We start from the raw sequence: 14,859 nt of genomic DNA, 5'->3' as shown, positions 1-14,859 counted from the left end.
CAATGTGCTGTTGGGCAAAGAGCGGACGTCTAGGCAGGATGCACGTTACACGTCCACTTAGGACACACTTATGGGGAGGCCGGGGAGGATGCCTCCAGAAGGTGAGCCCTGGCCATCTCCTGCTGACGTCTTTAGGATGAACTGTTGCCTACCACTCCCCCACGTTGCTTGTCCTTTTCTAATCTCGTGAACTGAAATATGATTACTCAGGTAACAAAAAAGTAATACGGTAGGGAAGCTACTCTACCTGTACAGGAACAAATCCTTGGCCAGCCATTTGGTCCCCACAATTTTGAAGATAATCTCATAGGTTTCTAGGGCTTTTAGGTGCACACCACTGGGCAAAGCAGGATGGAGGCACTGGGCTAATCTCTTGCTGATGAGGAGCCGTCTTGGCAATAAGGAATACCTCAGGTTACTCTGAAGAGCCTGGAAAACAAGAGGAAAAACAGGAGGAAAAAGGGAGCAATGTTTACAATGGAAAGTAAATCTGTCGAGGCCAGGAAGACAAGAACAGATTCAAAAGGAAGACAGAGGGTCATCGTGGGGAACACCAGGGGGGCCACGAGCCAGGGGGCACGGGTATCAGGGAAGCCCCCAGCAATGCTGGAGATGAGGCAGGTATCAAAATCAATAGCAAGGAAGATTCTGTCACCATCAGACCAGCCTCTTGGCCACACATAGGAAGCCAGGTACAGGTGAGGGCTCCAGTCCACGCATGAGGCTCAGCGGAGCACAGACCATATTGGGGGAGGTGACCCCTGTCCCCAAGAAGACCCTCGTTCTTGCACTGAGGAAGCCCTTGGACTCTGTCCAGGGAGAAGAAGGGGTCTGAGTTATCCCCATCATTCTCCCAGCTTGGCTTCACAGCCGGGGGCTCTGAGCAAGGGGTCACCCCAGAAGAAATGGGGGGGCACACCTCTCGGCCATGACTCCTGGCATCTCCACCAGCTGGTGATCCTGCTGGGAGGGACCTGCGTCCCGCAGGAGAAACGCCCAGCCCTGTTGGGATGCGGCAACGGCACTCCTGAGCCGGGCCTTGCCTGCGTATTCGCAGTACCTGAGAACCACAATCAGGAGTGTGAGCGGACTGTGGCCGTTCTGCCCGGCCTCAAGTGACCACAAGCAGAGTGCTGCGGTTGGGTGGGTCCTCATGACTCAACCTTATGAGACAAAGTGTCTGTCATTAGGGAACAGTCCACAAATATTTGCTGAAGGCCTACAGGGTGAAGTCCACGCTTCTCAAAAAGCCACTCAAAGGCCTCCATAGCATGACTCCTGCCTGCCGTGACTCTTAATACTTCAGATCCATCTGTGATTCCTGCCTGGCTCTCTGCCCAAGCTCCATCCTGTCCACTTTGCTAATCTCCCTCACATGAGACCTAGCACCCCGTCTCACGGAGGCGGAATGGCTCTCCCTGGCAGGGGCCCTCCGTCCCCTTCCCCGTACTTAGTTCTGGCTACTCTGGGTTCCATGGGCGTATCTGTCATGGATTTACAACCCTGTTCTACTGATCATCTGCTTCACGGCTGACTCAGGTGGGCAATGACTTGAGGGCTGGGTCTATGGTCTTCCTTCACCTGTAACAATCACTTGGGTACTCTGCATAGCACCTGAAACAAAGCCGGCGTGTTCTGGAAGAATGTCAGAAGACGTGTGATGCCACCTGCACTCTGTGTCACAACTCCTGGCCACTGGACCACATGTTCTTTTGATCAACGAAGAAAATGACCTTAAACATACACTGAGGTTATGCAGGAGGCAAAGGGAAAGGAAGGAAAAGAATATTTTTCATCGGAAGGCTGGAGTCTAACTGAACTCTTGAATTCAATAAACCTATGTTTCAAAAAAATTTAAAAAAAAGCTCATGCAACTAGAAGTCATCAAGAAACACCTTGAAACATTATATATATAAGTCTGACATTTTAAAACAAAGGGAAAGCCAACAAATTAATTTTTTTTAAATGTCTCCTGTCAAAACAAATCCTGAGGTGACTGGAAACACATGCTGTGACGAAGGATAAGAACAAACTGAGGGTTTTGGCAGAGGGAAAATGAATGTGGGAAATGCACAGGAAACTGCATTTTATTATGGGCGTTTTCAGACACACAGAAAAGCAGGGGCAACGGCAATGTAACCAGCACCCGGCGTCAACGAGCATCAACTCCCAGCCAATCCTGAAGACGCGGCTTTTGGAAAACCACGTCTGAGACTTGACTGGCTTAACAATAACGTGGCTGTGGGCTTTCTCCATGGATTTAAGAGCAGGAGAGAGAGCCTCTGTCTTCACCTGTAACAATTATTTCTATCAGGATAAAGCACTTGTTTTTTAAGTCACTACCTACTCTCGTTCGCCTCAGTATCCTCAGGATTTCTTCTATCTGAGGTGGAAAAGATGTGATGCACCTCCCATGGTGGTCATCCGGGACTCACCAGCATCTGCTTCCCTTGGGCTGTGCATGTAGAATCCCATTTCTCTGCCCTTGTGACCCTAGGTGTGGCAGCATGACTTACTCTGGCCAGAGAGATGAGTAGTGATACGTGTCATATTGGCATAGGCTCTACGAGCCAACTCAAAGCTTGTCGGGTTCTCTTCTCTTGACTCTAAGATCATGGAAATGTGGGTTGAGCTGAAGCCCTTCCCAGCCTGGCTCCCTGAGAAATTACAGAGCAGAAACCCCTTGCAGCCCAGTGAGGCAGAACTCAACCATGCTGTAACACTCACAGAGATCAGAGATTGTTTGTTACCCTGGCATAACCCTCCTTATCCTGACTGATACACCTCTTCCCACATAAATGCAATGATGATGAACCACAACCATTCTTTCCAAATGAAGGGGGGCTGCTTGCTATTTTTCATTTGAATGTGTGACTTCATGTAATTTGAAAAAGATATAGGAAAAGGAATATAACCAAGAACGGAGGCTGTAACCAGCAAAGGTGGACCTGGTTGTTCATTGTATGCCGTCCACGTTAATCCACGCAAACACGGCATGCCTGAGACAGGGGCTCTGTGCTGTTGAGGGAAAGGTGCCTAGAAATATAGGATGCTGCTTGATCTGAAAATTCAGCAAGAATAAAGGAGATAAGCAGATCGTACGCAGAAAACCGGGAAGCTGTTCCTCCTTCCTGGTAAGAAAAACGCCAATTAGAACTACAAGGAAATACCATCCTTTTCACCCATCAGACTGTCAAGTTCGATCAAGGCGCACAGGTTCAGGAGCAGAGCAGGGCCAGCCAGGGATCATGAACCAAGTTCCTCACCTGGAGTCAGGATGTGGCCAAACAACTTGCGAGCCTGCTCCGTGGAACAGTCAGGACATTCCACCCTGCAGATTTCCATCACCAATGACGGGACTGAAATAGTGCCTCGGTCACAGTGGCTGTGCCAACCCGCTTCCCACAGAGCCTGCCACTCAACAGGTGCTTCCACGCTGAGGCTAAGCAAACAAGACTGTAGTATCGTTAGACCGGTTTAACTTGTGAGCGTGGGGCTGACAGCCTGGCATTCCAGTCCCACCATTTATTTGCTCATTGGGCAAATTCTTTAACCTTTCTGGCTATAGTTTCATCTATAAAAATGAAGATCATGGCGCTTCACAAAGTTGCAAGCATCAGGTGAGACACCACATGTAAACAGGACAGCACGCTGTCTGGCACCCGGGAAGCACATGACCTCTTACTATAAGGACAAACTGAAGGGGCACCTGGGTGGCTCAGTTGGTTGGGCGTCTGACTTCGGCTCAGGTCACGATCTCACGGTTTGCGAGTTCAAGCCCTGAGGCGGGCTCTGTGCTGACAGCTCAGAGCCAGGAGCCTGCTTCGGATTCTGTGTCTCCTTCTCTCTCTGCCCCGCCCACACTCACACTGTCTCTCTCTCCCAAAAATAAATAAACATTAAAAAAAAAATTAAAAGAAAAATAAGGACAAACTGAAAAGGAAGCACAAGACTTAGAGATGGAGAGAAGATACACTGCATTTTAAAATAACTGACTGATGGGCAGGGGCATCTGGGTGGCTCAGCTGGTTAAGCATCTGACTCGGTTTTGGCTCAGGTCAGTGACCTGAGTTCGAGCCCTGTGTTGGGCTCTGCGCTGGTAGCACGTAGCCCGTGTGGGATTCCGTCTCCCTCTCTCTCTCTGCCCCTCTCCCACTCACACTGTCTCTCTCTCTCTCTCTCAAAATTAATAAATAAACTTTAAAAAAAATTTTAAAAGAATTGACTGATGGGGGACCTGGGTGGCTCAGTCATTAAGTGTCTGACTTTGGCTCAGGTCATAATCTCACGGTTCGTGAGTTCAAGTCCCAGATGGGGCTCTCTGCTGTCAGTAAAGAGCCCGCTTCGGATCCTCTCTCTCTCTCTGTTCCTTCCACCCCCATCTCAAAAATGAATAAACATTAAAAAACAAATTTTAAAAAGTTTCTCTAAAAAAAATAATAAAAGAATGGACTGATACCCAGTTGTTTACAGATAATGCCCTTTATTGTCACAAAAGCAAACAAGGACACTAGTTAGGGGTGCTGATGAGGAAGGGTGAAAAATATATCAAATCAGAAAAGCAAAACTCAAACCGCTCTTATGTTTGGTGGTAAGATCACTGCAGACCCAAAATTTGATGAAAATCCCAAGAGACACTAAAGCGGAAAAGGAAATCTGCACAGAGGAGGTAGAGTTGGGAGAACACGAAACTTCCTTTTAGGAAGACAGAGGCAAAGATAAACACCAATGCTGAAGATTAAAAGGGATAATAAAATATTACTTCTTAAATAATATTTAAGGCAAAATTTCTAAACGAACATTTTGCAAGCCTTAAAACTGGAGATTAGAATCGCCAGTGAATAAGGAATCTACTCCTGAAATCATTGTTGCACTATATGCTAACTAATTTGGATGTAAATTTTAAAAAATAAAAAATAAAATTTAAAAAAAAAACTTAAATAAAAAAAAAAAAAGAATTGCCAGTGAAACGCTTTGTCTGTAGTGCATTTAAAGCACTTTCTGAAATAAGGGATTCCCTTAGACAGAGCACCTCCTCCTCCAGACTGATGGACTTCCTGCAGGAAAGGAGGTTGGGGGCCCTATTTAAAAACACTTTTTAAAATGTTTATTGTTTATTTTTGAGAGAGAGAGAGAGAGAGAGAGAGAGAGTGCAAGCAGGGGAGGGGCAGAGAGAGAGTGGGGGACAGAGGATCTGAGGCAGGCTCTGCACTGAGAGCAGAGAGCCGGATGCGGGGCTCAAACTCACCAACTGTGAGATCGTGACCTGAGCCGAAGCTGGACACTTAACCGACTGAGCCACGAGAAGCCCCTAAAAACACCTTCTGCGTGGGCAGTACTAAGCAGCATCTCGCAAACATGCCTGAAGGGGAACATAACCTAACTCCTGATGCCATTAAGGAAACAGTGATCTGCTCGCCATCACCCTGCCCTGTGTGCAGAAGCTGGGGGCGGTGGGGGGGAGGGGGACCAGTGAAGGAAGAGCCAGTTGCTTCTGGTCAGTGGTCACAAAGGTGTGGTGTCCCTTTAGAAGACTCCCTTTCTAAGACTTTTCCTTTATTCTCTTTGAGGGCTAATGCATGGCCATGAGGGGAACGGCTCCATGTTTTCAGGGCAAACTTAGATGAGAATGAGTCATCCAATGATTCACTCTGCCACTTTGGCTGCTAAAGATTCAGAGCTCACGGTGGTGTTTGAACCACCGTGTCTTTTTTCAGGAGCTCCTCTACCTGGAAGCTGTCACTTAGGCATCCCTGGACACGCGGAAGTGCTTGGCCCATGTGGCTGGCCCACTTTTAGGATCTGAAAAGCACTTCTCAGTTGGAAACTGGAGGCATTCTGCCGCATCCTCTCTGAGAGTGAGATCAAGCCAGATGCCCAGAGCTGTCACTGCTCTTGAAAAAGTAAATGTTCTATTTAGAATAGCCCTGGCCTAGGAGGTTTCAAAACGGAGTGCTGCGCACTGGCGATGGGCATATAAAATGGTGTAATCACTGTGCACACAGCATTGTGCATGGTGGCCCCTCAAAAGATTAAACATTTGACTTGTTTACCAAACTACCATATGATCCAGTAACCCCACTGCCGGGTACACGTTCAAAAGAACTGAGAGCAAATATCAAACAGATATTTGCACACCCATGGTCACTACAGCACTGTTCACAACAGCCAAAAGGCAAAAAACACCCAAATGCCAATGAACTGATAAACCAAATGTGGTCTACACATACAGTGAATATTACTTGGCCTTAAAAAGGAAGGAAATTGTGGGGCACCTGGGTGGCTCAGCCGGGCAAGTGTCCAACTTTGGCTCAGGTCATGATCTCACAGTTCATGGGTTCGAGCCCCACATTAAACTCTGTGCTGACAGCCTGGAGCCTGCTTTGGACTCTGTGTCTTCCTCTCTCTCTGCCCCTCCCCGACTGGCACTCTGTCTTTGTCTCTCAAAATAAATAAACGTTAAATTAAAAAAAAAAAAAAAAAGGAAGGAAAGAAATTCTGACATGCTACAACATGGAGGGCCCCTGAAGGCACTGCACTTAGTGAAAGAAACCAGACACAAAAGGACAAATCCTTTATGACTCCGCTTAAGTGAGGGACCTAACGCAGTCAGATCCACAGATACAGAAAGCAGCATGGGAGGGGTCGGGGTAGGGGAAGTGAGTGGAGCTAGTGTTTATGTCTAATGGAAACAGGTTCAGGTTCGGATGGTGGTGACTGCTGTATGCCCCTGAACTGTACACTCACATAGTTGAAACGGCAAATTTTAGGGGCGCCTGGGTGGCGCAGTCGGTTAAGCGTCCGACTTCAGCCAGGTCACGATCTCGCGGTCCGTGAGTTCGAGCCCCGCGTCGGGCTCTGGGCTGATGGCTCAGAGCCTGGAGCCTGTTTCCGATTCTGTGTCTCCCTCTCTCTCTGCCCCTTCCCCGTTCATGCTCTGTCTCTCTCTGTCCCAAAAATAAATAAAAAAAACAAAACAAAACAAAAAACGTTGAAAAAAAGAAACGGCAAATTTTATATTACGTAGATTTTATCACCCCAAAAGAAAAAAGAAATGAATGCTGTGTTTCACCCAACCGCTCCTGCAGCCGGGCTACAAGAACCATGAACTCTCGAGCGATGTTTGCATGTTGGACAAACCACAAACTCTTTCCTTATCAGAGAACAAAGGAACTCCTTTTAATAAACCCTGAAGGGACCCAGGGACTTGGGTCCAGCCTCTCCTGAGTGTTTCCAACCCTTCAATAGCAAACTAGCCACCTTGAACTGAGTCCAGCTTCCACTGCTTGAAAACTCCTGATTTCCCCTTCATCCGTTCCCAGCTGTTTAAGAGCTGCCAAGACTGGACCCCTGGTGTGGACGAGGGAGGGCCGCGCGACTCTGCCTCTTTCCTGCCAGCCTCTATGCAGACGCTTGCTTCTCCGGCGGGCAAAGCCCAGTGAGTATTTCCAGGGAAGTTTCAGAAACTGTTTGGGTTGTGTTTTTTAGGAAACCCAAAACCCAAGCAAGTTAACAGATACATTGACAAACAGATACGGATAAGTATACAGATATAGTATATAATATATGTATTTATATTCCATCTACAATGCGCATGGTAAACACGGAATAAAAATGATGTTTACTAAAAGAAAAAAAAAGATGAGAAACGTTCTTCAGCTACAGAAGTAACATCTCAGGGAAACTCATGAATCTGGAAGGAAAAAATGGCCATGTTTTCAGAGTCACTTGGAAAAGTGCTAAACAGAAAGGAAAAGCTAGGATCAAACCAGAAATAAACCTTCCCTCCTTATTTTCCTCAAGAACTACACTATTTTAAAAACATTCCTTCAGCTATAATCAAGATACAATTATAATATTCTGGACTTCACTGTATGTGTAGGCTCAGCAGGTTGACCTGAAAATAATAAAAAAACTTACAAAATGTAAGTTTGGGAAAAAAAAAAAAAAAGGTTTGAACCACATCCAAGCTTCATTAATAGAGACCAGGAAGTGTCTCACTTTGCCCCACCCAAGACAACATCTGTGTCGCACTTTGTTAAACTCTGACAGTAAACTGTCAGCCTATCTGACAGTCTGATGTCTTCCAGGACTCTCAGCACAATTTAGATACCGTTCCGTGTAAGAAACGGGATTAAAAATTCCAAAAGGGTAGACCACCGACTCAAAAAAGTAACTTAATGCACTTAAACATGGTTTAAGACAAATTGTATGTGAAGTGTATTTTATCACAATTAAGAAAATTTTAAAGGGTCATTTAACAATATGGGTAAGGGAGTGAGTTATATTTGATTTTTAAAAAGTTTCAGGGTGCCTGGGTGGCTCCGTTGGTTAAGTGTCTGACTTCAGCTCAGGTCATGATCTCACAGTTCGTGAGTTCGAGCCCCGCGTCAGGCTCTGTGCTGACAGCTCAGAGCCTGGAGCTTGCTTCGGATTCTGTGTCTCCCTCTCTCTGCCCCTCCCCTGCTTGTGCACGTGCTCTCTCTCTCTCTCTTTCTCAAAAATAAACATTAAGAAAAAAAAAGTTCCTAGAAGAGCTTGCCCAAACCTAATTTTGCACGGTGATCACCCTGACTTTGGAATTCAGAATGCCAGATGCCCATCTATAAAGAAACTCAAGCAAGCCAATTTCAAAGCAGGTCTCGCGTCAAGCGAATGGTAAAATACCAGCAGGTCTTCCTTCTGGAAGTTGGTCATCTCTAAAAGGATGTTCATTTCATGCTATGAGAACGAAGCCGAACAGAGAGTAAGGCTGGCCAGGTAGCACGAGCTTGAACACTCGTTACATACTTGGCCAAGGGACACCCGCGACGCCCTTCAGACAGAAGGAAAACAGAACAGACACTGAGTAATAACAAAGTGGCCAGGACTGCCCACACTAAAGTAGGCCAAGTGCTGAAGGTGGGGATGGTGGAGAGCGTCTCGCCTTACCTGACATGGCAGTGCCTCAGCCACCACGCCAGCTGGGGAGGGCGAGAGACAGGAGGAGGACAGACAGGCCCCCTAACAGCCACTACAGGATGTTGCGATTTCACAGATAACCAACGAAGCCAGCTTTTGTTTAACTGGGGGAGTGACGCGGGCTCAACCCCTCTGTAAAAGAAGAGCTTCCTTCTTTAAAAAGGTCACGGGCCGCAACATGACTGTCCTGTGCGGGACATGTCAGCTGACCGCTCAGGACCAGCCCACAGCACAGTGAACTGAGTGGGCAGTCTGCTCTCGACCAGGGTCACAGCACCCACACCCCATGACCCTGGCAGGGTGCCGCGGCCTCTGGTTCACTCAACCTTCCACAGGAGGTAGAGACACACACACAAGAATATGTTTCTGCTTTTAAAATTCCTTACGCTTATTTTTGTCCCTTTTGAATCAGCTCCACCTTACTGCTATAGCTGATATTAACTTATACTTTCTGAGCAAACACCATGCTGCCTGCACAGGAGCACAAGCAAAGGCTGAGCACACACAAAGGCGGGAGACGTTACAAAGCGCGGCCTGAAGGCAGAGCAGCGGGCTGTCCAGGGCCAGGCTGGGGGTGAGGGGTGGGGGGGCACACGGCAGGCCAACCCCAGCCGGAGCCACCGCTGACTACCTGATGATACCACAAGCCCTGGGCCCCAGCCTCTGTGGGGCTGTCTCGGGAATCCATTTTTCTGAGCTTAACCGGAGCTGGCTGGGCTGTGGAGGGAATGCTGTGCTGGTCTAACTCGTGACAAGGAGAGGCAGAGGCAGGGGCAGGGGCCCCGTGATGATGAGCATGGGCTCGGAATCAGGTGACCTGGGGCCCCATCGGGGCCCCAGCCTTGTTCAGCTGCCCCGCTGGGCACAAGTTCCCCGGAGCACGCAGGCCAGACTCAAAAGGAGCTGAAAGGTTCCACGTTCATGCCGTTCCCACTTCCCCAGGGCATCGGGATTAACAAGGAGTGCATTCGACAGGATCACAGGGTGCACCCCGGGCTCTCGCTTGAGAGGACTGGGGAATCTCCACACTGGGTCGGGAAACTCCTTTTAAAACACGTGACAGACGCATCGCTGCCTCACAGAGGGCAAGCTGTGACACACGTGTTCCAGTATTGCTCTTTATTTTTCCCCTTCTGAGTTTATTACAACATCTAGATCGTAGAAGCCACTCCCTCTCACCACTAATGGCGATTTTCCCAGTCTTCTACATGGAAACTTTAGACGGCTAGCTGTGACGCTTTCCAGGTTTCCAGACACATCTTACTCTTTCCCGGCTGTGGTGCAGGTCCTGAGCCCTCCCTTACACCCAGGCACCCGTGTGTGGGTGCTGCGGCCGCGCTGGCTGAGCTGAAACACGGGATGCTGAACTAAGAAGTCTCAAGCAAGCCTGACCTGCATTCGGTGCCTTCACCAGTAAAAGGGGTTGAATGACACCAACTTCGGAGAATTACAGGTTTGAAAAAACAATGAGTGACAAGCATGTAAGGGGGGCTCACTAAAAGGGAATCATTCTATTTTGGGGGCTATGAGCCAAGAGGCTCAGGGGTGATGGAAAAGGGTGGGAGGAGGTCACGGCAGCAGAGTTAGATAGTGAACCACACGAAAGGAAATGAATTAGTGAATTAGAAGGGCAAACACACCCTTCAGAACTAAACACGGAAACATACATGATATAGACAACACAAAATACTTGAAGAATTTATAACCATAAACCAGAAGATCTAATAAAAGCCTATCGTTAAGATACTAAATGACTCAGTGTCTGGACATATGTTCTTTTCTGCTTTTCAAACGTATTTTAATCCACATACAAATGATATATTTAACAAACAAACCAAAAGCCTATTATGTGGAAACCAACTTGTTCAAGTCAGAGCCAAAAAAGCAGCAAGAGTATCTTGGAGAAAGAGTCTCATTACAAATCCCAAACACGCTTCAGTCCCAAAAGTTCTACTGATAGAACTGCATATTCTTTCAAAGTCACAGCCAGAAGAACAGAACTGGCACGCTCAAATGGGACTGAATATTATCCCTTCCTGGGCAGAGGTTTCTCTAGAGAGCTCCAGAGCAGCACTTCCTGATCCTCAATGTTGAAGCAAAATGGGTTCAGCAGGGCTGTGTGGAGCTTGGGACACATCTTCCCAGCGCTCTGGCTCTGACAGCCCACAAAAGCCTCGGGCACCGGAACGCACTGGGCTCCTGTGACCCACGTGTGCAGCAAGGAATGTAATTCAGAGTCACAAGCCGGGGGTGAAGAAGAAGAACACACCGCCCCAATGCTGCACTGCCTGTTCAAGCTGATCCGAACGTGACCTGTGCGTCTCCTCCTCTCTGCTCTTCCTCTGCTTCCCAGTCCCCGAGACAAGCCAGCTGCATAAAAGCAGGGACAGCTGAAGAACAAGGTAGCTCTTGGTGAGGGGGAGGGAAAAGGCTGCTAACCAGGCACACAGGGACGGTGACCAAGGTGTGAAAGCCTGGCTCTTTCCAGATCCATTCAAGCCCAAAGCTGGCTCCACTCTGCAAACCCCAGCAGCTATAAAACTGCCCGGGACCCTCAGAACCAAGACGCTGAACACACGGCTGGCATAAAGCAGGCACTCAAGGAACACTGCCTCCTCAGAAACACAACGGGGCTTCTGCACTGAGGGTGAAACCCGTGCAGGTGGGGAGACAGAAAATCCTCTGCAGTTTCTCTGAAAATGCCTTGATGCCAACCAGAACCACGCCGGTGCAGATGGCGAGGGCACAGATCAGCAGGGGACATTCCATGCCTTTTAAGGACACATAAACACCTTTACTGCTGAGAAACAAGCGTGCCTGCTTCTGCCCCCAGAGGAAACAGGCTCCCACGGGTTAAGGATGGTCCAAGGTTGCGGACTCAGTTACCAAGCTTTGGGCTGTAAAGCACAGGATATCCAAGTATACAAATCTCAATGAAGAAACATATCACCTCACAACCTAGAGCACAACCGAAAGTCTAGAGCAGTGATTCCCAAACTGGGGCAATTTTGCCCTAGGGACATGTGACCATGTCTGGAGGCATTTTTGGCTGTTATAATGGGGTTTGGGGGTGGGATGTGGACAAAGGCCAGGATGCTGATGAACATTCTATAACACCCAGGGCAGCACTCCCTGCCCCATCACGGAAGGTCACCAGCACCAAGGCCAAGAAACTGGTCTCGGGGAGCATATTCCTGTATTTGGCTAATGCAAAGGGCTTAGTGACATCCTAAAAGCACCTGAACCTTTTCATGCTTGTGTGCTTCTCACGGTGAGTTGACTTATCCTCAGCCTTTTCCTACTGTGGCCTCAGATGTCTGCCACATATCAGCCCTAAATTCCCCCTCAATTAAAGAGAGGAACAAAACGTCAAGGGTTGGTTCCTTTCCTGTCTCTTCGTATTAGAGGAAGCCCTTTCCAGAAGCCAGCTGGCCACACCTCATAGGTCAGAGAAGGTCACATGCTCGTGTCTGAATCAATCCCTGCCCAGGGAAATGGAATTACTAGGAAGAAGTCGTAGACCAGTAGCATTGACCTCTGAGGCTGGGAGATGGGAGCTGCCACGCTGCAGCACATTGTTACCTGATGCCTACACATAGCTGGGTTCTTCCGACGAGGAGGCAGGGGGTGAGCAGCTGGGGAGACATCCAGCACGTGTGTCTCAGTCTAAGCAGCGGTGAGCTTGAACATAAACCAGGGTGCTCTGCTTTTTTAAACATTTATTTTAAGAGAGAGAACTCAAGTATGCACGTGAGTGGGGGAGGGCAGAGAGATTGGGAGGTGGGGAGAGAATCCCAAGCAGGCTCCATGCTGTCAGCACACAGCCTGATGTGAGGCCCGATCCCACAAACTGTGAGATCATGACCTGAGCTGAAATCAAGAGTCAGGCGTTCAGCCGACTGAGCCACCCAGGCGCCCCCAGGAGCTCTGCCTCCAAGCTCAGTGCCCCTTCCTTCATTCCACAACATCTGAGTTAGCGGACCTTCCAGCAGATTGATTTCCAAGGCGTACCTCTGCCACTGAGAGAACCAGTTTAAGTACAATCATCACCAAAAGCACATGAATAAGGTGTAAGGCAGAACTGTGCTGCTTCGAAAAGAGCAATTCAACACTTTACAAACTGATCAGGTAATGAAATGCCATGCTTTCTGGCCACATAAAGATGAGAAGTCATTAAAGTTAGTAAAGAATGAATAAAGTGATGTCTGAGGAGACAGCAATCTGATGGACCTACGGCGCTGAGATACCAGTGAAACAGGAGGCACCACCATCAGAATCCACATGCGCCAGGTGGGCGTGGGGACTGCAAGGTGCACCCAAATCACGCTCCCTGCTTCTGTGGTAAGGCTGTGGCTGGGCCCTGGCTGCGCGGCCAGAGGGTAATTTTCTCCCTTGAAGATACGAGGGGAAGTAATGTGTGGCATTAAGGTCTATGCATGCTCCTACATGCTGATCCCCCTTCCCAGGGAACAGAATGGCAGCGAACAGAGCAACTCTGCAAGCCATGTGTTAAAGATGGCAGGGTACTGGGCTGGGGTCGCTAGAACGACCGTGGGGAAGAGAGCTGCCCATCTGGAACACCACGCTGAACCAGTACACGAGCAAGAAACTTCCATCTTCCTGGTGGCTCTGGATTTTTGCACGGCTCTGTTACGGCAGCTGACATTTCTGTAACTGATATACCACAGGTGTCATCATTATTTAACATTGTTCCAGTAACCGCTACTAGCAAAATAGGAAAAAACACGAATTCAGTATTGATTGATCATATGTATGCTTGTCTAACTAAAGAACTCAAAACAACTAGCTGAAAATAAGTGAGAAATAAATTCACTAAGATGGCCAGTTTTCAAATTCTGCAAGTTAATCACTTCCTACATACCAACAACCAGTTAAAACATAGAGTGGGAAATAAACCCAGTCATACGGCAAAACTACACGTATAAAATACCTAATACATTTAGGAAACAGGAAGGACTTATGCAAGAAAAATGATTAAATTCTTAGAGACAAAAGTGAATACTCTCTCACCAGTGAAGAGAATGCCTGCATTTCCACGTGGGAGAGCCAACTGTGTAAAGATGTCACCTCTTCCCCCAAATAGTCTACAATTGTTACCTAATACCAGTCAACCCCTCAAGGACTCCTTTCACTTTACGAATGACTCCGAAGTCCATCTGGAGGAAAAGGACCTGGCAATGGTAGAAAAATTCCGAAAGAGCAGAGGGGTTTGGTTGGTGTAGACAGAGACAGACACACTCTATAGCATGGTGGTTCAAGGGCATAGCTTTGGCACCAACACACACGGATCAGCAGAACACAGACTCATGTGTCCGAAGGCTGAGCTCCCCGCCCATTGACACGGACCCTGCCCCCACCTTGATGGACCTTGGCAAAAACAGACACGTGGGGAGAGATGTTCCTTAGAGCTTCATGTAGAATCAGGAAAAACTGGAAGCAAACCAGTCCCACACTAAAGGGCTTCCAGACTTTGTCCCCCTCCATACAACCTCCCTCTCTCTCTTCTTCTCTCCCACATACAAGACTAGAGCTATAGATGAACTGGTCAACTAGCCCTTTTTTTTTTTTTTGCCCCCTTATCTTATCATAAGCATTTTTCGCTCAGGTGACTGTAAGACTACTCCATCCGGATGGCTACATCCATCATCATCCTGTTGTGGCATGACTTAGACTTCTGCCACCCCTCCCCATCGAGGGGGGCTACTTTCACTTTTTTGCCTATTACATACAATAAAATAGCGCAGATTCTTATGGTTATCTTTGTGTTGTGCTTCCAGAAGATCCACACAAATTTACAGCGATCGTGTACTGTCTAATGAGTAGTTCTTTGGGAAGTGCAAAAGCCACAAGGAGCCAGTACTGTAGTCCCACTAAAAC

The 14,859-nt window shown here is 48.0% G+C and overlaps 1 protein-coding gene across 4 annotated transcripts in view; it reads right to left on the bottom strand.

The window, feature by feature from the left end:
- Positions 1-14,859, bottom strand: part of DOP1B (DOP1 leucine zipper like protein B) — a 104,284-nt gene that overhangs the window by 71,598 nt on the left and 17,827 nt on the right. For all 4 annotated transcript variants that reach the window (XR_009262328.1, XM_058731947.1, XM_058731948.1 and 1 more), the window contains exon 3: positions 248-429. Coding sequence is in view for 3 of the 4 variants with exons in the window: in XM_058731947.1 (XP_058587930.1) it covers positions 248-429 (182 nt within the window). In the remaining variant the exon portion in view is untranslated. The remainder of the gene's footprint in view (positions 1-247; positions 430-14,859) is intronic.

The sequence above is a fragment of the Neofelis nebulosa genome, chromosome 5, assembly GCF_028018385.1.
Source record: "Neofelis nebulosa isolate mNeoNeb1 chromosome 5, mNeoNeb1.pri, whole genome shotgun sequence".
NCBI lineage: Eukaryota > Metazoa > Chordata > Mammalia > Carnivora > Felidae > Neofelis > Neofelis nebulosa.
Note: the sequence above shows the minus strand (reverse complement) of the source record. Positions and strands in the feature narration are given on the sequence as shown.